Genomic DNA, 20,685 nt, shown 5'->3' with positions numbered 1-20,685 from the left:
TTGGTTTACATTTCCTTTGTCTACCTTTGTGTTTACATTATGTAATCATTGATCTTTATAACAGAAAAACCTGTTGAACAGACATTACGACATACATGCCATAATTTGCCGCACCTCTTTGCTCATAGATGACTGGAGTAGATCCCCCATGTACTTATTCGAGAATTTATTTTGAATAAACCCCTGAACCTAAGAAAATCTAATCAAGATAACATAATCACATTTTCCCCCTCAAGCAATTATAATGCAGACGTGGGAATTATTGTGCTGATAATGGAAACATAGGTCAGCTTCTTAAGAGACCTTTCGAGAGGAATGTGTTCTATGCATTGCCCAATGTATTTGTATACCAACATTTTGCCAGCATGATCGGTGACACACTTCAAACAAGAACTTGATTCAAAAGCAGCACACAAGCAGACAAGTTTTGTAAAAATAGCCAACTTTATGTTCCCATAGTACTAAGATAGTTTTACAAACAGAATGGTATGCACAAAACCTTCCTTCGCACTTTCTGTCCAGACTGAGCGTTCAGGTTGCCAGCTCCATCTCAACCCCCACAAAAGGATGAAAAAAAGAATAACCAACACGCACAAAAAGTAAAATAAAAAAAAGGCAGTAAGATGTCCATCCGTACCGCTCAGCATTACATCCACAAGCGAGTGCACAGGGGACCACCAGGGGGCAGCGCAGCCTGCCCTCAATGCCTCAGGACTGGATCCACAGATATATATATTACATATTGACAAAATAAAAAGGAACTATGCACTGTGTAGGGGGAAGGGCGGGTGGGATGTGAATACAAGAGATCAAAATAATCTTTATTCGTTCCACTTCACGTACGTCAACAAATCGTATAAACAAAACCAATCGCTTGAATTGGGAACAAAAAAATGAAACCAAAACCAAAACACGCAGTCTTCGTATATAAAATGGGACCTGAGCGCGTAGCAGTAGGGCTTCTGGCGTCTCTCGGTACAGTCCGGTACATCATGGCAAGGGTTTGGTCGACCAACAACCAAGTGCTTGGGGGCGCAACTGCTCCCCGTCTTCAATCACACACGCAAGCTCACACCCGGGTATCCAATCACCTTTGTTCCAACAACAAAACAAACTAAATCTCAATGAAATACTAGCTATGGAGGAGAGCAGAGTCCTGCATCTCCCTCCACCCCAATGTCTCGTCCACCTCTCTCCTCCTCCTTCATGTGTTGGAGAGAAGGAGCGCTCAGTCACACATCTCCTCAGGCAGCTCGTGGGGGTTGAGAATGCCCGGCACAGACATCTGGATCTTGTGCTTCTCCTCCTGGGCCTGGCGCAGAGACGTCTCCCGCTCCTCCAGGAACAGGTCAGTGGTGTCCTCGCCCGCAAACTCCTGCAGGTCCAAATACACACAGGTCAGCCACAAGAGGGTCAACCAGACACATACACACGTAAGCCATAAGAGGAGCCACCAGATACACGTCTTCCAGAAGAGGAGCAACCACACATCATCCCTCACCTTGATCTGCACCAGGAAGTCTCTGAGGTGCTCCTTGAAGGCAGGGATGTCTTGGTTCAGGCTAAACAAGCCCGTGACAAACACCTTCACCTGGGCACTACACAGAGAAAACAGAAGAAACTTAAATCAGTCACTTAACCCTATACAGTCACACGCAACACATACACTCCACTACAGGACCTGATAACATAACACGTACAGACATTCAACTACACATCCTTATACCATAAAATGTCACTTGACCCCAGGACAAATGGGGCCTAGAGAAGCAGGTCAGTGGTCCTGAACAACAGGGTTCAATTAGTCTGAGCCTAGTACTTACTCCTGTAGGTGTGGGAAGGCGGTCTTCAGCAGGTTTGCAACGTACTCCTGGACGTACACCTGGTTGGTGGGGTTGGCGGGGCTGAGAGGAGCGCTGATCTTCCCCTCCTCCACAAGGTTAAACATGTAGGCCAGGATGGAGGCGTGCATGGTCAGACCTGCAGATGGCAGCAGAGAGGACTCGTCAGAGAGGGGTAGAAGAGCTAGAAGCGCTATGCAGACACAATCATGATGGAAGTCGTTCTCAAAATATGGCGTTTCAAAATTAAAATATATATATATATATATATATATATATATATATATATATTTATTAGGGATGGGCGTGAGGAATCGATTACTCGAGTACTCCTCGTTACAAATGAAATCGGTTGTTGGACAGGCCAACTCGAGTTTGCATATACATACACAAACTAAGTGTAAATGTATACATTTTCTGTCGGCGCCACTAACGCATGCCGTGGGCACAAAGCAAATGAAATGTATCCATTTCTGTGTGGCGCGTTCCGTGCCGTGTGCAGGCACGCCAGAATTCAAAAAAGTGAAGAGATGGCGGTTAAAGCAAAGCGCAGCGAAGAATTGAAATACTTTAAAGAATTAGGAGATCATAAGGTGAAATGTAAAATATGCCTAACGAAATTTAGCTAACAGAAAGTACTATGCGGCAACATATGCTCCTGAAACACAACGGTGAGTTCGAGAAAGCAGACCCGCAGCAACCTAGTGTGTCGGCTATTTTCACCGCCGCAAGACGCAGCTTTAATCCCGGCCTTGTAGAGAAAATCACAACGCTGAGTATTTCCATAGTCCATTTGCTGCCGTTTTATTTGCAGCTTTAAATTATTTGCAATGGTTAGGCTACTTGTTTCATTTTTGTTTTTTTTAAACTGTTACAGGCGTTCAACGTGATTTAAATTGTGAGACGCATATTTATTTTTGTTAAGGAAAATGTGTTTTGATGGAGAATAAGCATTACATGTTTGGTTGGTAATATTGCCGTTCATCTCCAGGCCTATTCCTGCTGCAGATGCGTTGCATTCTAAAAATAGATTCAATTAAACGAGTACTCGATTGATCCTCGAGGAATTCCTTCGATCACTCGAGTTTGGAATTTACTACTCGTGCCCATCCCCAATATATATATATATATATATATATATATATATATTAGGGATCGACCGATATATCGGTCGGCCGATATTATCGGCCGATATTCGCGTTTTTTACATGTATCGGTATCGGCCGATACGCGGCTGATTTTCGCCGATTTATTTATTTATTTATTTTTACTTGTTCTACCTCACCTGTTTTTAATATTTGTTAAATATTGTTCATCTACTTGTTCTTACTTGTTCTACCTCACCTGTTTTTACTATTTGTTAAATATTGTTCATCTACTTGTTCTTACTTGTTCTACTTCACCTGTTTTTACTATTTGTTAAATATTGTTTTTTATATTGAAGTTGTGTTTCTTTAAAAAAAAAAAAAAAGAACGGCTCAAGAAAGTCCGTATCGGCTAAGGCTGATGAAAAAATATCGGTATCGGTATCGGCCCTAAAAAAACGGTATCGGTCGATCCCATATATATATATATATATATATATATATATATATATATTAATCCTGTTGCTGGAGGCAAATCAACATGCTGTAGATTAACTAATGTAGAAACACACAGGCCTTTCTTTTGAACATCCGTCAATTACCTTTTAGGAACCCCTGAAGGTAATTATATGTCGGTGCACTACACGGTAACCCCAAGTTATGATATTATAAATATTTGTAGATATTTTGGAAATGAAGCATGAAGGATTTCCTGCATTTCCCAATAATACTGTAAATGACTTGTAATTTTTTTTTATTGGATAGGATCCTTTCCCCGCCAGTGCCAAAGCACTGTGTCTTCATTGAAACTTCAAGTGGGCCGCGTTTAAAAATAGAATTCTAGCACTGGCACCACAATACAGCCGCGCTATAACTTACAGCACTTCAGCAGTTGGCATCAGCCGCTACCACCACTTTAGTTAAAGACAGAAAAAAAAACATCTTCCTCCATGCATTGTCCTGGTAGTACGCAGCGCTCCGTGTCTGGTGTGCGACCTGCTTTATATTGAAGCTGTTTGAAGGAGCTGGAGTGATGTGAAGGGTACCTGCGGTGTGGGAGGTGTCCGTGACCACGGAGAAGATGTGCTGCAGGATGTCACAGAAGTACGTCTGGTAGAAGCTCTGCGCCGCCGCCTCCTCCTGGGCCACGTTCTGAAGCAGTGTGTAGAGGATCTGGAGACCTGGAGAAACCACAACACAGTCAGGAGGACACTCCCACGGAAAACGCAGTGAGGAGTACGCACACACCCACAACACAGAGTCAGGAGGAGTCTCCCACACAACACAGTGAGGAGGACTCTCCCACACAACACAGTGAGGAGGACTCTCCCACACAACACAGTGAGGAGGACTCTCCCACACAACACAGTGAGGAGGACTCTCCCACACAACACAGTGAGGAGGACTCACACACACACACACACACACACACACACACACGTATGGAGGACGCTTCCACACACCAAAAGACAGTGAGGAGGACACTCCATCCACAAACCACCCAACACTATTCTGAGGTTTACTAATTTGAAACACTTGTTGTGTAGTTTCACATCCGCCTCGCAAGTGAAACAATGTATGCTTTTATTAATTTTGTGCCAGGTAGAGAAGAGAGGGAAAGAGAGAGGAGGTGCAAGGAGATTGAGGGGAAGAGGGGAGAGGATCATACCTGTGTCCGCTACATTCCTCATGGTATGCTTGAAGGCCCAGATAATGGAGTCCAGGACCAGCTTGAATTGGGCCGGGGGGATGGACAAGAAGGCAGGGAAACACTGGGAGTTGACTGCCTGGAGCAGGTAGAAGAAGTGGGTCCTGTGTTCTGGGTACTCCTCAAAGTCCTGGAGGAACAGAGATCAGGTTATTTACAAGATGCTAAACCATAATGTGGTAAGATGGGATAAACCATGAAATTCCCAAAACGTGCATTTCTATAGCATTTTAGACAAGCCATTATTAACCTCATTTCATTTCCCCAGCACACCCTAATTGTCTTAATATTCTACCATTGATTGAGTCATTTAGGAGACTTCTAATAACAGATCGGTGAATTCAGATACAAGTCATCAAGGAGTGTGTAGGCCTTAGTAGGTTAACTGGCTCAAGGATGACTTGTTAGGCTGCTGCAATGCACCACAGACTTACTGTAGTCATCGACCCCAGCACCTTTCTGCTGGGAGTCAGACCCTGTAACCACTGGACCATCATGCACGCTACAACAACATGAAGTGCACTTGCGTCATGTGTAGAAGTGTGACGTGCATGCGTGCTGTATCCATGCCAACCTTGTTGATCATGTTGAGCGTGCACTCAAAGACGGCGTCAAAGATCTTGGGGATCTCCGTGGTGATGTGCGCCCCCAACTTGTTGACAATGGTTGCCATGGTGCTCAGAACCTCGGGGTCGCGGGCCGCCGGAACGTTGCGCTGGTAGTCGATGAGCACCGCCTCCAGTAGGGGGGGTACAAAGTTATCTCCCACCTGAGAGGGCGAGAGAGGAGGATAGGAGAGAGAGAAAGAATTAAGCACATTCAAATAAAGAACGATAATCAAGCGGTTGGTCGAACACACACACACACACACCAAGAGAAGTGCAACATAAATGCAATAAATTATTCAATTACCATTTGTGTTTGCTAAATAACCACACAGGGAGCATAAGCAGTGTTGCAGACTTTTTCTTTCAACTGCTTCCCACTGGCCAAGGCCTCTTGCAGTAATTGTGTATACTGGGGGCCCTCCTTGCTCTGACACTGAAAGCGTTGTACGTGTTGTTTGCCAATGACATTTATGAATGTGCGTAAAAGAGAATCAAATGTTAGAGTTGACGATGACTCCACAACACAAGGGACTGTATTGAACAAGACTTCTGATGGAGTGTCCCGTCCTCACCATCTGGGGGTCGTTGGAGCGGCTGACCCAGCCCGAGATGAGCTTAAGGGTCTCCCTCTTCACCGTCCGCATGCTCCTGATCAGGGGCTGCTTGGTCACCATCTCCCCTGTAGGACCACACACACCAAACGCTCAATTCTACTGCTTATATTACAGACAGACAGACAAACAAACAAGCTGAGACAGACAGAGTCCTACCAATAAGAGCAGACAGTCCTACTAATAAGAGCAGACAGTCCTACTAATAAGAGCAGAGACAGTCCTACCAATAAGAGCAGAGACAGTCCTACCAATAAGAGCAGAGTCCTACCAATAAGAGCAGACAGTCCTACTAATAAGAGCAGAGACAGTCCTACCAATAAGAGCAGAGAGTCCTACCAATAAGAGCAGAGAGTCCTACTAATAAGAGCAGACAGTCCTACCAATAAGAGCAGAGAGTCCTACTAATAAGAGCAGAGACAGTCCTACCAATAAGAGCAGACAGTCTTACTAATAAGAGCAGAGAGTCCTACTAATAAGAGCAGACAGTCCTACTAATAAGAGCAGAGACAGTCCTACCAATAAGAGCAGAGAGTCCTACCAATAAGAGCAGACAGTCCTACTAATAAGAGCAGAGACAGTCCTACCAATAAGAGCAGAGAGTCCTACCAATAAGAGCAGACAGTCCTACTAATAAGAGCAGAGACAGTCCTACCAATAAGAGCAGAGAGTCCTACCAATAAGAGCAGAGAGTCCTACTAATAAGAGCAGACAGTCCTACTAATAAGAGCAGACAGTCCTACTAATAAGAGCAGAGACAGTCCTACCAATAAGAGCAGAGACAGTCCTACCAATAAGAGCAGAGACAGTCCTACCAATAAGAGCAGACAGTCCTACTAATAAGAGCAGAGAGTCCTACTAATAAGAGCAGACAGTCCTACTAATAAGAGCAGAGACAGTCCTACCAATAAGAGCAGAGTCCTACTAATAAGAGCAGACAGTCCTACTAATAAGAGCAGACAGTCCTACTAATAAGAGCAGAGAGTCCTACTAATAAGAGCAGAATCCTACCAATAAGAGCAGAGAGACAGTCCTAATAATAATGGCAGAGACAGAGACAGCCATTCCTATTAATAAGAGCAGAGAGACAGCCATTCCTATTAATAAGAGCAGAGACAGTACTACAGAGATAGACAGCAGAACTGACCGTTGCTCTGGATGGCGGAGGAGATGTTTTCACTCAGACACTTGTAGACGTTGAGCATGTCCAGGTAGATGCGGCCCAGCTGCACTACGAAGGGGTGTCCCACCGCCTTGCAGGCCCTCACGTTGGTCTTCAGGATGCTGCCCAGCTGTCTGACCGTCTCTGCATCCTTCAGGATGTCCACGTTCTACACAGAGAGCAAAATCCAGCCAATCATGTACAGGCTTAAAATGTTGACCATCAATAGTCCCTGGAAACATGAAGTCCAATCTATGATTTAAATGTGAGTTGACTGTCCCATTATGGTTGTGCGGTTCTCCATCAGTTCCTTCCTGTCAGATGGAGAGGCTTACCTTGGTGGCTTGCTGGATGATGCTGTCCCACACCTGGTTGGGCAGCATCATGTACTTCTCTATCAGATGCTCCTGCACCGCCTGGTCCGTCTGTGCTCCGATCATATAGCCCACCGCCTCGTAGAACGTATGGACCTGAGTGCAGGGAGGACACAGGAGTTAGACGGCACAGTTCGTATTTATTTCCTTACTACAGATGCATCAGCTGTGTTACGTCCTGCCTACAGATGCAACAGGTGTGTTACTTCCTTCCGACAGATGCAACAGGTGTGTTACTTCCTGCCTACAGATGTGACCGATATACCTGTTGCCACCTTATTACAGGTATAACCTTAGCGTATGTGTGTGAGCGAAAAAGTGTTCTTGTGTCCTTGTTACCTGCTGGGGCTGCAGGTCACAGATGATGGTGTTGATGTTGCTCAGGATCTCGTCTATGAAGGGCATCACCTCGCCCACCTGCACCTGCACAAAGTGGCGCCGGCACTTCTGTGCGATCTTGATGAATGTGTCGCACGCCATGTCCTGCACACCGTCGTGGGTCTCTGTGGGCCGAAAGAACAAAAAACACTTAAGTATTTTGTACCCAAAGGCCATGTACTTTGTAGACAGCCTCATCTCAGGAATAGATTCAGCCATTAAGTACTGTACTACAGACCCCACCTCTACTGTTTGGGCAAAACTACAATAACAATTGTCCCATTATATACAATTGATTCACTGCTCATCATCATTGTTTTTGTACATTCCATGAAGGCAAGCAAAACTGAGCCTGATTTACATGGCAAAACTTTGGATCTGGCTGCCCGGCCATTTTTCCAAAGTCTACAAATAGTGTCTTCAAGAGATCAACTCTCCACAAGCTAAAATGTTCCCTTGATGAACACGAAGCAAAGAGCACAGCTCTTGGAAGAACAACCTTTCTCATTAATGATCAGGGTGGTCACAGCACGTACTCATGTACTCCCTTTCATCTAAAGCCATTTGCACTGCACTTATTTCAAGTCATTAAGGAGCAGCTCAAAGATGCCTTCAGGTCCGGTGGGGTACGACAGAACCTATCCGCCTAGTCATTTGTGGCCCCCGCCCCGGGTCATCGGGCTCACCGTGCATGAACTCAAAGAGCTTGTTGACAACGGTCTTGAGGAACTTCCAGTGGGCCCGGAGGAAGCGGGGGTACTGGCCCACGATGTACATGATGTTGGAGGCTATGATGGCCTTGTTGTCCTTCCCCCGCTTTTGCTCACACAGCCCCAGCAGGTCCTGGAGAACGGGACACACGGTTATTATCGTTTGGTTATTCATCACCGGTTCAACCATTATAAACCATGCGCACATCTTGTCATGGGCAGTGAATGTTCAATGCTGACCACCAAATATCATTCTATTATTTGTTATTGTACGGGGGGGGGGGGGGGGGAGAGCAGTAAAAACTGCGCTCAGTAGTACAACTCATACAGATGCCTACATTTAAAATTGAATTGACGTAAACTTGTACACAAAGAGGGGGATTAGCGTTTTCCAGAACGAGACGAGACGAGATTTTAAGAAAACTACAATGACAAAATATATGACTGGACCAACAGACTTTTATTTAACCAAGTTGCACATGCATTTTGAAATGTTTTATTATAACTCTTTACATGCATGAAATTTAAACTAAAACTAATTTAATGAAATAATTCTCTTTTTTTCAAGTGCAAACAATATTATGCGCAAAACCAAATCAAAGTAGCCAAAATGCTGCCAAACAAATGATTTAAAAGTGGCGGGGGCATCTTCGACGGTAATACGGGTATTTTCCGACGTCATTCTGGCTGTCTTTAGCTGTGTTCGAAATCGTTCCCTATACACTCACTCACTATTCCCTATATAGTGTTCATGATATAGTGCACTATATAGGGAACGAACAAACGAGAATTCGGACACTATGCTGAACATTTCTAAACGTCATTTGCGTCAGTAAATGCGGCGGGTCTTTGTGTGACGTGATGCGCCCACATCATCTAAACAAACCGGGCTGGAGGTTGTATTGATGTTGAATGTTACATTTCCTTGTTCAAGTTTTTTTTAATAAATTTTGAATGTTAAATTATTCTATGTTAAATCCCAAATAAATTGTTGACATTTCTAAACGCAAGCCGGAGACTCCATCATTAAATGTATTTGTTTTCGCGGTTATTCAGCTTCTTCTTCTCCTCCGGAAAAACACGACCGCATTGCATTGTGGTATACGGGAGTAACATGTAGGGTACATCGTATGTACACTCAAATTTTGGGGATTTTAAGTGCACTATTTAGTGCATGAAATTAACCACTGAGAATTCGAACACCACTACAAAATGGCGAGCACCCTATATAGTACACTATATCCGTGATAGGGAACGATTTCGAACACAGCTTACGGCTGCTTCCCCTGCTTCCCCTCCTCTTTTCCTTCTCCTTCTTTAGGTTCTGGCAGACTAGATGTAGCAAAGGCGCATTACTGCCCCCACAGGCGACAAATAGAAGTTTGGATAGCTCAAAAATCTCGCTAGACAGATTTTTAACGCGACGGGTAATATCGTCGAGTTTAATCTCGCGAGATCTCGTGGCACGAGATCTCGTCACACCCCTACTGCTAACGCATCTTTTTGCGGCAGGACGGCAAATCGACCCCAAACCTAAAACATCGGGATTGGGGCGAGTAGTAGAACCAAGAGGTGCTCACCTTGATGACGGTGACCAGGAACCTCTTCTCGTCCTCCTCGTGCATGGCGCCGCTGATGGAGCCGATGGCCCAGCAGAGCGTGTTCAGGTTCCTCCAGGACCACTCTGTGCCGTTCACTTGGTTGTGGAGCTTTTCCGTCATGATACGCTCTGTGTCTGCGTAGTCCAGGTGAGTCAGGTACACTGTGGTGGACGAGACAGGTAGACGGCATGAGAGACAGACGCATTGCCTCTACGTCTCTGCCCACCGGGACCCCAGTGCACCCCCAACTTGAAAAGAGGGTTCCCTTGAGTTTCTCCTGGTCCTTTAACCGTTTGAGGCTGGAGCTGAGGTTCAGGGCTTACATTTAAACTACTATTTATTTTATTTGTTTTTTTTATTATCATCATTGGAAACCCAAAAGTGAAAACAGTTAGCACAGATGATTCAACATCAACATGTCTCGAGGGTTTCCTGATGAGAACCAGATCCTACTCGTCATAATCGACACTGCCGCGCACCTATCGGTACATGGGCGGAGTAAGGAAGTGAATTTGTCGTGGGCTCACCCAGCGTCTCCCTCATGTTCTTGTAGAGGTTGATGGAGTCCGTGTCCTTCATGAACTCCCGCACCACCTCCCCCTGGTCGTTCTCCACCACCAGCACCTCCTCAGGCTTGGCCATGCGGCTCACCATCAGCAGCCGAACCTGCGCACATGATACCAGTGTAGAAGATTAACCAGAGTACACTCAAAGATCACTCTTTAATCTAGGCATTGTGGAGGCATGTACAGTATGCATAATACTTAAGACATCATTTGTATTTCCTTGCTAATAAAGTGAGAGTATGGTATTGTGTTATTCTCATTAGTGTTGTTACTCTAAGCACAAAATACCGAAGCAATATATGGCAATAATGTGTATGCATAGATTCTTAGCATTGGATGGCCCTGGTGAGGAATGAAATCCCCAACCCTGTGGGGCCACACCCCGTGGTCTCACCTTGGACAGGACGGGTAGGTAGAGGTGTCGCCGCGGCGGGACATCGGACAGCAGCGGGGAGGTGGAGGTGGAGAAGGGGCTCTCGCGGTACAGCTCGGCTGCCAGGTGGTTCCAGTACTCCAGACAGATCTTGAAGATCTCCGTCTCCTCCACCTCGGACACCAGCAGCATGTAGTGCAGGGCCTTGGAGACACGGGAACCAAAACCATTAACTAACTGATCAAACTCTTTTGGCCTGTGACCCCATCTTTGTCTCCGACCGGGATTCCAAACTTTTAAATTACTTTGGTATGGAAGTAATTAAAAAACAGCACGAGTCAGCTAGGTTTTGAAAGTATCCAACAGAAATATCCCACCCCGCCTTCAGGCCTCCCTCCAAAAGTACTACTCCTAAACATTTCTAGCTTAAGCGCAATGATTGCCCCGAACAGGTTGCCTGCTGGGTAGGCAGCATGGCTATAAACATTGGGTTATAGAATAATATAAATATATTAATTTGGTCTCACTCTGAGAGACAGCGCGTACTCGGTTGAACGGACACAGCTCTGCTGTGAAACAACTATTTTCTTTTCATTAACATCAAATAATAATCAAACCTAGGGATCTGCATTGCAATGTGACAACAAATACGCTTTACCCTTGGGGATAGATTGCAGTGCTACTATACTCGCGTAAAAAGAGAAAGGACAAAACTGACAACTGGTCATCATTCCCAGTCACTGACTGTCAGTGATGATCTTTGTTTACTATATTCCCTGCAGAGGAAAATATGCATTTAGAACCCACTCACTGGGGATCCAGGGGTGGAAAGATATAACTATTAGTTTAATAAAAATGTTATATTGTAATCAGAATAAAAATATTTTGCTTTTTTCTACTTGTTCTGTCCCTCATGCAGTAAATGAACAGCTTGAAAAAAATTATATATATATATATATTTGTTGACAGCCCTAGCTGGTAGACAGACTGATCAGGCAATCCAATCATTACATTTGGGCTTAATAAATGATTGGATGGGCTTCATACAGCCCCCAACAGCCAAAGACCTCACCTCCATGAGCGTCTCCCTCAGGTTGGGCTTCCTCTCAACCAGCTGGCCGTGCTCTTTAAGGAAGGTACAGAGGAACAGGCTGAGGTTCTGGATGAAGTTCTGCTCGTCATCCTTCCCGTTGGAGTAGGCCAGGCGGATGTTGGTGTTGAGGGGCAGCATCTGAACATGGGTGACGTGGAGACCGTTTAGAGACGTCTTACTGGCTGCCGGCCGATGGGTGGGTGACCGCTCGGCCACCCACCCATCGATCAACTTATAGAGCTCCCACAGGAGTTTGCGTTTACCTGTTTGAGCTGGCACATGTTGAGGGTGAACAGGTTGACAAACTGTTCCTCGTACTGGTTGACGCTGACGCCCGCAATCTCCGTCAGACACTTGAGGGTGACGTTGCGGAACATGGGCACGTCCAGGAACTGGTGAACAGGTAAAGAGTTTAGTGGCAACCCGAGGAAGACTCTGAAGCCTTGACTTAATCAAAAGGTGTGATGAAGCAACATTAACCCAGGTATGAAGACATGGAGATCCCCGCACAATGTTACACAGCTCCTATGATGTTTACAGCTGCAATGCAAGAACATTTTTGCGAGACCGTCCCATCTTATTAGTAGATTTTCCTACAGATTTTTAACATTCAATATTTTCCTCATTTACTTGATTATGGTGCTGGTGCTTTGATGGACAGGTGAGTGAGGATAAATAGGAGAGTGGGTTGATGAATAGAGGGGACGAGGCAGTGGACTGCAGGTCAGAATCGAACATGGGTCACTACAACCTGACATATTGGCCATGGTTAGTTGGTGTGTAGAGCCACATCCACAATCAATGTTTACAGGAGACGCATTTACGATCTAGATCCTATACCTTGTAAACCAGAGTACTGATGAGCTTGGTCTCAAAGATGTAGCCCAGCGGGATCCAGTTCAGGAAGCGCAGCAATGTCTCCAGAGTGGCGTGGACCAGAGGTGCATTCTGGGAATTCTCCTAAAACAGAACAGGGACACAAAAGGGTCAAGAGGTGCATTCTGGGAATACTCCCAACAGTAGACCAGGTACACGTTAAGGTCCAGGTGCAGACGCTGTTAGCTGTCCAGCTCAGTTGATCTGATTCTACTCACCATGACGAACTGGCACAGCTGGAATATTTGGGAGAACTCGTTGCACATGCTGGAAGAAGAACAAGAGATTCCTGGTTAGGACTGAGATAGTTGAGTTAGAATAGAGTACTAGTAAGTCTAGTAGTTACTGGTCTATTGTCGAGTGTAGGGATGGGGAATGTTCATTTAAAAAAATATAGATACATTTATGATAATGCTTCCAATTCAAAGTAGTATGTTTCTGAACCTTGTTTAAGGGACAAGAATCATTGGATGCATAAGAAATGGAGCGGCACTAGTTAAGTGTGGAGTCAGTGTAGCACTAGTCCAACGTGGAGTCAGTGCAGCGCTAGTCCAGTGTGGAGTCAGTGCAGCACTAGTCCAGTGTGGAGTCAGTGTAGCGCTAGTCCAGTGTGGAGTCAGTGCAGCACTAGTCCAGTGTGGAGTCAGTGCAGCGCTAGTCCAGTGTGGAGTCAGTGCAGCGCTAGTCCAGTGTGGAGTCAGTGCAGCACTAGTCCAGTGTGGAGTCAGTGCAGCACTAGTCCAGTGTGGAGTCAGTGCAGCACTAGTCCAGTGTGGAGTCAGTGTAGCGCTAGTCCAGTGTGGAGTCAGTGCAGCGCTAGTCCAGTGTGGAGTCAGTGCAGCACTAGTCCAGTGTGGAGTCAGTGTAGTACTAGTCCAGTGTGGAGTCAGTGCAGCGCTAGTCCAGTGTGGAGTCAGTGCAGCACTAGTCCAGTGTGGAGTCAGTGTAGTACTAGTCCAGTGTGGAGTCAGTGTAGTACTAGTTCAGTGTGGAGTCAGTGTAGTGCTAGTCCAGTGTAGGGCTACTAGGGCTGTTACCTGTCCTTGAGGTGTTTGGCCTTGACCTGAGTCATCTGTCCACTGGAGAAGTCGAACACCTCCTCACTGAGCAGCTTGAGGATGGTCATGTTGTTCTGACAGAGGCTCTCACTGGTTCGGCTTGCCCCCACAATGTCACTGATGAAGTTGGGCCAGTGCTTGGGCCACTCCTGCTTCAGGATCTGGGGGGGCAGAGGGCTACGGCTGAGCATCACCGCCTAATGGACCTTGATCCAATACTTCAGCTACAGTAGAGCAACACTCCACACAATTTATTAGCTATTATTACAGTACTTCTAATTACACATGATTGACCCTGTTATTACAACTATTTATCGAATGTTTTCTTTCCCTCACAGGATTAATAACGTTATCCTTGTTGTATCTCTTCCGTGTCAAGTGATGGTAGTCTGCGTCTTACCCTGAATTTTGCATCTAAGTTCAATGAATTATTGTCATTACTATCTTATTGGAAAACTTCCTACGGTATCAATAAAACTTGAGGTTGTGGGATGCGTTTACCTGGACAAGGATCATGTTGAGTTTTGCGATGTACACACCCTCCTTCTGAAAACACAAAAACAAGCAATATTTAAACGTTTAAATTTCACTAGGTTTGACTACATACAATGCAGAATAAAACCAGAGCAAAAGAAGGTTGAGAGCGATGGCCACTGTACCTCTACGTTAACAGGATCAGAAGAGGTCTTGATTATCAAACCCACAACGTACTTCTTGATTCCTGTGAAATTTAGAAAAGTGTGCATAAGAGAACGCAAGTTTTAACATATATATATTCAATTAAAAGCTTTAGTTATATTCTTACCGTCACACTGATTTCTGGGGAGAATCTTCCAACGAGTTTTGATTACCGTTTCTAGGATCTGCAGGGCGTAGTACTAAAGAAAAACATTAAAATAAGGTTAGGGAATGAGACGGACATAGAGAAATACAATTTATACACATTGACCAGCCGTCACTACAAACAAAATCAAATACCCATCACAACTTCCGTCAACAAAATATTTCTGCATCAAATCCCTCTCTCCTTCACTGAAAATACAAGCTTGCAATCCCTGTTCCAGAGGAGGAAGGGGAGAGGAATGCTTGTGTAGTACATTAGGCCTGTTGATCATCTCCATAGCTAGAGAAAACCTAGCTGGGCCTTTACCTTAATAGATTATTTTAAAACTTTAATAGAAAACTTTGAGTGACCTAACACAAAAATGTATCATTCATAATGCATATTAAAGCCTTAAGGAAGTAATCTGCTTATCAAGAGATATTGGCCTAGCAGCTGACCTAGGACGCCCACCTGTTCGTCTGTGCTGCTACAGCAGTGGAAGGTCAGGTTACTTAAATTCCCCTGTTCACTTAGTTGACTTCTCTGCACCTTTGTGACCTTAGGGTGCACTCACACTAGGCCATCTGGCCGGGGCCGTTTTCACACCTAACCATGCTCAAATCTGCCAGTGTGAGTGTGGCCATTCTGGCCAGGCCAGGCCAATTTGGCCACTTGGGAGAGGTGTGCTGCTACGGTACGGGCCGCTACGGTACAGATGCTAATGAGCCGACACGCGCAAACGCACGGCTACGCAACCTGAGCTGGATGACGTATAGTCCATGCGAAGATCACAGACATAATAAAGGCGACGAGCCTTCTTCCCCATTAAACGGTAAACATCGCGTCAAGCGGTTCAACTGTTGGTGTGTTCTCTGTGTTGTTGTCCATTGTTGTTAAACCTCTGACTGGCGGCAGACTTTATTATGGTCCATGCAGCGGACGTTTAGTGATGACGTGTTACGACGTGATGACGTATGTACAAGAGCCTACCGTGGCCAGGCCACAGTTGCGACGGCCAACGGCCACGGCCAGACGGCCTAGTGTGAGTGCAGGCCAGAGAACAATGGGTCCATTTGAGCACGGTTAGGTGTGAAAACGGCCAACGGCCACGGCCAGATGGCCTATTGTGAGTGCACCCTTACAATCCGATTCAGGCTAGCTTTTCAACGACCAGAACCTCATAAGCAAACATATTGCTCGTTTGGACCCATCTTGGACCTCTCTGTCAGGAAATCATTTATTTTACCAAAAAGAATTACACTACACAATGTGACAATTTATAGCCTATAAATATTTGATGGATTTTTTATGGATCTCAGTCGATCTCAGTTCTCACTCTTTAGATTTAAGGTAGCGGATATTTTGTTTATTTTGTAATATATATATGTACATAATTTAAAGTTAATGTTGAAATCTACCTATACAAGTAGTTATGTCTCTCGTTGATTTGGTTTACCCCTTATGGACAATGCGCTAGGGAGGAGCAGTCGATTAAATTGTGTAAGTTGATCGTCGGGAGAATTAACGATCAATTTTCGATTAATCATTAATATTTTTATATTAAAATTAACTATTTATATGCTATATTCAAAATGCAATGAAAATTGATTGTTCATTCTCCTGTGTTTACATGGACCCTTGGTCCGATTAGAAGTGGAAAAACAGCTCAATCAGAATAGAAAATTAAGATATATACGCCTCAATCGGAATACACAAGAATGCACGAGACCTACGGACGTACGCTTACCACTTTTGTAAATGCCATATATACAGTACATTCGGATTGCATGATAGGAATCGATCTATTCCGATTATAAATGCAATCGGATCAGAATTGTCCATGTAAATCGGAATACAATTCTCTGATCGGAATAGAATTCCATGCGGAATAGAAGAGGTGGTGTAATCCACTATAATCGACATGTATACACTTATTCCGATTGGTTTGGGGTGGGTGCTGCTACTTTTTAACTAAGAGAGATGGCATCAGCAGTTGCAGCAGTTCTCAATTAGTCCGATGGTACTTTTAAGCACACCGAACTGGACCGCTGTGAAGGAAAGTGTATTTTTTTTGCCTGATTCATTCTTTTTTGTCTTTCCTATCACTCCGCAAGGAGTCCGGTAATTCATCAACCCCAGCGTGTCCGGATGCTAAGCAAATTCAACGTCTTTGGCGGACTATTTCTCTGCTGAAAAACACAACGGATGGTAATTGTAGTGTTTTTTTGGTAAATGTATTTGCTTTATTTTTATTGATGACAAATTTACATCAGACGAAATTCTTAATGATCAATTAGTCGATCGGCGGTTAATCATGCCCATCCCTACAAATCCGCAAAAATAGATATTTTAATATAGTTCGAACCTATGTTTTTTTAGAAGGAATATTCAACGTTGTTTTTGAAACATTGTGCAAAGTTCTTTTGTAATTGCATGCCAGGAAAAGCACTGTTCATTTAACGCCAAAGTTAAAAAATATGCGTTTATACTTAGCTCATCAAGATTAAATATATTTCATAATAAAAGATTGTGGCACATGGTGCGTTTAATAAGATCAATAGGGTGTGTACCTTGGTCTTCATGTTCTGGGAGAACTCCAAGATGGTGTCCACCCTGGTCCAAGCGTCCGGATGATCCTTAAGATTCGTCAACACCTCCTGAGCCATCCGTTGCTGCAAAAAGAATACACATTATTTTCACAAAACACAGACTGCAGTCACGCCTGTATGAGTTGCTGGACACTTTTAGAATATAACCAAGAGACAGGATCATGGTAAGGAAAGTTGTTGTAAGGGGAATGTTGGTCTTACTGATGAGTCGTATACTTTTATCCCAAGTAACTAGCAATGAATTCAGATACATATCATAAAGAAGCAGGTTGGGGTTAGGGAGCTCTAGGGTGGGGGGGGTGGGTGTGTGTGTGTGTGTGTGTGTGTGTGTGTGTGTGTGTGTGTGTGTGTGTGTGTGTGTGTGTGTGTGTGTGTGTGTGTGTGTGTGTCGTCAGCGAGTAGGTGGACGAGCGAGGAGAGCGAGCGATAGCGTGCGTGTCAGTCTAGTGAAGTCATGAACGAGTCCGGTTGTGTGTAAGAATAAAGTACCCAGCCTGTCAAGAATCGGTGGCCGCTTCATTCCATCATATTCCGACCTATAAGCAGACTCACTGTCGGTCAAAGTGAAGGGTCATGCCCCCAAGAGAGCATCGGCCCTGGAGGGAACGTATCACCTGTGCTCCTCGGTCTGGGAGCCGACAGCAGGAAAGATGTAACTAACCATGTCGTAGTTGGAGGCGGAGCGCAAGAGAGTATACGCACAAATTTTGTTCATGTCCCTTTACGGGTTCCGTATTAAATAAAGTATATTATTAAGAATTGTTTGGTATTTATTTGAGATACATTATGGTTTTTATTAATCGAGCAACAGAAAAATAGATAATCGTCCAATTAGTCATTAGATTAGTCGATAAAATAATCGCCTGATTAATCGTTTAATAAATAATCGTTTACCCCCAGCCTTAGCCTACAGGTTGCTACTCCATCTTGCATCCTGGTCTTTGTGTGTGGTGATCATGTAGGGAGACCTTATGGAAGCGCTCCTTACTTGGGATCCGATGTCGTAGTACATGGAGTTGACAACATTGTCCAACAGGTTGATATCCAGCTTCTGAGAGAAATCCAGCAGCTGTCTGGCTGCATGATCCGCCAACATGGTCATTTCTGCTGGCATGGAGCTGCAGCGGGTACAGCGGAGGGAGAGAGGGGGCATAACACGTTTAAACCCACACATGTAACCTTACTTCTGAGGCCATGGACACATTAACTAAACAATGTTTTTTTTTTTTCTGTTTTGGCCATCCATCTACACTAAAATTGTTTTAGTGTAGATGGATACATTTGAAATGGCTTGCTTGCTTGTAGCTCGATAAAACAACTGTTTACCTGTGGTATAGCTGCGTTTAAAAACACTGTGGAATAAACTAGTATGACTGAGGGAGAGACCATCCTGTACACTTTAACACACAGGTGCCTGGTCACCTGCTTGGTCCAGATAAACATTTGAAAAGAAGGAATTTGTTTGGTAGATGCCAGTGTGTTCAAAGAATGCCTTTGTAAAGACAGCAGCATACAAAGTGAACCGAAACCTAAAACGATATGCGACCTCAGTTGAGCCAATGCTGTCATGCTACAACATGCCGTCATTTATTTGAAGTATGCAGGAATAACGTTTACTACGACAATTGAATGAGTTAATCTAACCGGTTCAAATCAATATATTTGGGTCAAAGGAAAAATGCATTCAGATACAACGAATACTATAGAAACGTGTTCAGTAAACGGGTTGGTCAATTCCTTTCGCAACTGTATAAAAGAGCACATATAGGCCTTAAGAGTGAATGTATTTGGGGAAATATTTCGCTATTCTGATGGCTTTGCAACACGTAGGATTTCATCTTAAAACGATGTTTACAAAAAGTCATTTGAAATACGGCCAATCTCGTTATTCCTCCCGAAGACGATGCTTTATTGCAAAACGCCCAGGATATTTCACCGCCTGTAACAGCGACAAGATGCTGACAGTCCTTCCTGTGATTCCATGTTCAGCCAGTGGTATGCTAAACCGCTAGGATACTTCCAAAAAGGTGAGCAAATGTTGCGACTAGAGCGTGGGGATTATCCTCGACACACATAATACTGTGGAATAGGCCCAGAAAAGTGCGTGTGGTCGCAGCCTAGCTGGTAAGTACAGGGTTGGCGCACTATAAATGTGAAACCACATGGTGAGCGGATTGGCGAGTGGCTGATGGAGGAAACAGCGGCCCTCCGTGGTGAAACCAGATCACCCCTCCCTCATACACAGGCTGTATGTAGCAAGTCTCTTCTGCAGCCCATCCGACCGATGCAAGCATTCTCAATATAATTTACCAAAACGTGTGAAACGAGGCACACACACCATATCGTTACTCGTATACTTTTACGTCCACATCAATCATGCATTTAAGTCAGAACCCACACAGTTGAATAGCATGTTTTAAACTTACCCAATGTGTCTTGCACGTTGAGTATGAAGCCTGTTTGATCCAAGAGAGCCGTTCTCTTACACAAGTAAAGTGTATATTCAACCAGCGAGTTCAATTTTCAGTGGAGAGTGTGAGATCTTTGCTTATCTCATGGTCCACGTTTCTTCAAGCCCACACTACTCTTCAAATCGGCTAGTTGCTTAGCTCCTCGGGCTAACAAAACATCAGCTCACATTCAGGTACACCTTGTAACGTTTTCAGAGTTCCACACGTCCGATGCTCTACACTGGGTCGCACTCAATATATTCAAAATAGCAAAACAAACTGAAACAAATTCACCTCCAAAATCTATGATAATCCGCTCAGTTAGCTGCTAGCAAGTTAGCAAGCTAACGCACCAGTCATTGATTCCTCCGTTCTCCGTGGCTAACAGTTAGCTGTTAGCGAGTTAGCACGCTATCGCACAAGTCAATGATATCTCCGTTCCGAGCTGCTAACGGTTAGCTATTAGCACGCTAACGCACTAGTCATTGATTCCTCCGCTTCCCGTGGCTAGCAGTTTAAGTGAAGCTAACAGCGATAGCTTTTACGGATACACCACATCCAAAAATATACTCTCGACTTGTTTTATTTGTTGTGCTTCTCCTCGTATGAAGTGTATTCAAGCAGTGGTGTGTGTGTGTTTTAATGTGTGTGTGTGCCAGTGTGTGAGTCTTCCTCTCCGTTCATGCTCAAGACCAGGACCGGTTGAAACCGGTTCAGGCCAGGATATTCCGTCTCGGCCCATGGCGAGCGCCGCGGAAA

At 44.6% G+C, this 20,685-nt stretch overlaps 1 protein-coding gene across 2 annotated transcripts; it reads right to left on the bottom strand.

Annotated features, from left to right (window-relative positions):
* Nucleotides 1-425: 425 nt before the first annotated feature.
* Nucleotides 426-20,680, bottom strand: xpo1a (exportin 1 (CRM1 homolog, yeast) a). 2 transcript variants are annotated; one of them, XM_060047130.1, is made up of 25 exons: nucleotides 19,903-20,680; nucleotides 18,465-18,594; nucleotides 17,438-17,539; nucleotides 14,850-14,922; nucleotides 14,704-14,765; nucleotides 14,546-14,590; nucleotides 14,024-14,205; nucleotides 13,205-13,253; nucleotides 12,951-13,070; nucleotides 12,374-12,502; nucleotides 12,090-12,248; nucleotides 11,039-11,221; nucleotides 10,606-10,744; nucleotides 10,058-10,239; nucleotides 8,454-8,610; nucleotides 7,729-7,892; nucleotides 7,351-7,485; nucleotides 7,001-7,184; nucleotides 5,815-5,921; nucleotides 5,209-5,403; nucleotides 4,596-4,764; nucleotides 3,973-4,107; nucleotides 1,824-1,980; nucleotides 1,502-1,598; nucleotides 426-1,375 (listed from the first exon to the last, which is right to left on the bottom strand). In XM_060047130.1, exons 2-25 carry the CDS (start codon nucleotides 18,588-18,590, stop codon nucleotides 1,229-1,231), a joined length of 3,198 nt encoding a protein of 1,065 aa, XP_059903113.1. In that variant the 5' UTR covers nucleotides 18,591-18,594; nucleotides 19,903-20,680; the 3' UTR covers nucleotides 426-1,228. The 2 variants fall into 2 exon arrangements, with proteins under 2 accessions (XP_059903113.1, XP_059903114.1); XM_060047131.1 differs by lacking the exon at nucleotides 19,903-20,680 and adding an exon at nucleotides 18,803-19,628.
* Nucleotides 20,681-20,685: the final 5 nt, after the last annotated feature.

The sequence above is a fragment of the Gadus macrocephalus genome, chromosome 3 (genome assembly GCF_031168955.1).
Source record: "Gadus macrocephalus chromosome 3, ASM3116895v1".
Taxonomy (NCBI): domain Eukaryota; kingdom Metazoa; phylum Chordata; class Actinopteri; order Gadiformes; family Gadidae; genus Gadus; species Gadus macrocephalus.
Note: the sequence above shows the minus strand (reverse complement) of the source record. Positions and strands in the feature narration are given on the sequence as shown.

What these genes read in the sequence shown, in the direction of transcription:
- xpo1a (XM_060047130.1), bottom strand. Translation starts at nt 18,590, where the DNA reads ATGCCAGCAGAAATGACCATGTTGGCGGATCATGCAGCCAGACAGCTG. An exon ending in TCAGTACTCTGGTTTACAAG is followed by an intron (nt 12,503 to 12,950) that starts GTATAGGATCTA and finishes CCTGTTCACCAG; the next exon opens with TTCCTGGACGTGCCCATGTT. An exon ending in ACTTCCTGGTGCAGATCAAG is followed by an intron (nt 1,376 to 1,501) that starts GTGAGGGATGAT and finishes TTGGACCTGCAG; the next exon opens with GAGTTTGCGGGCGAGGACAC.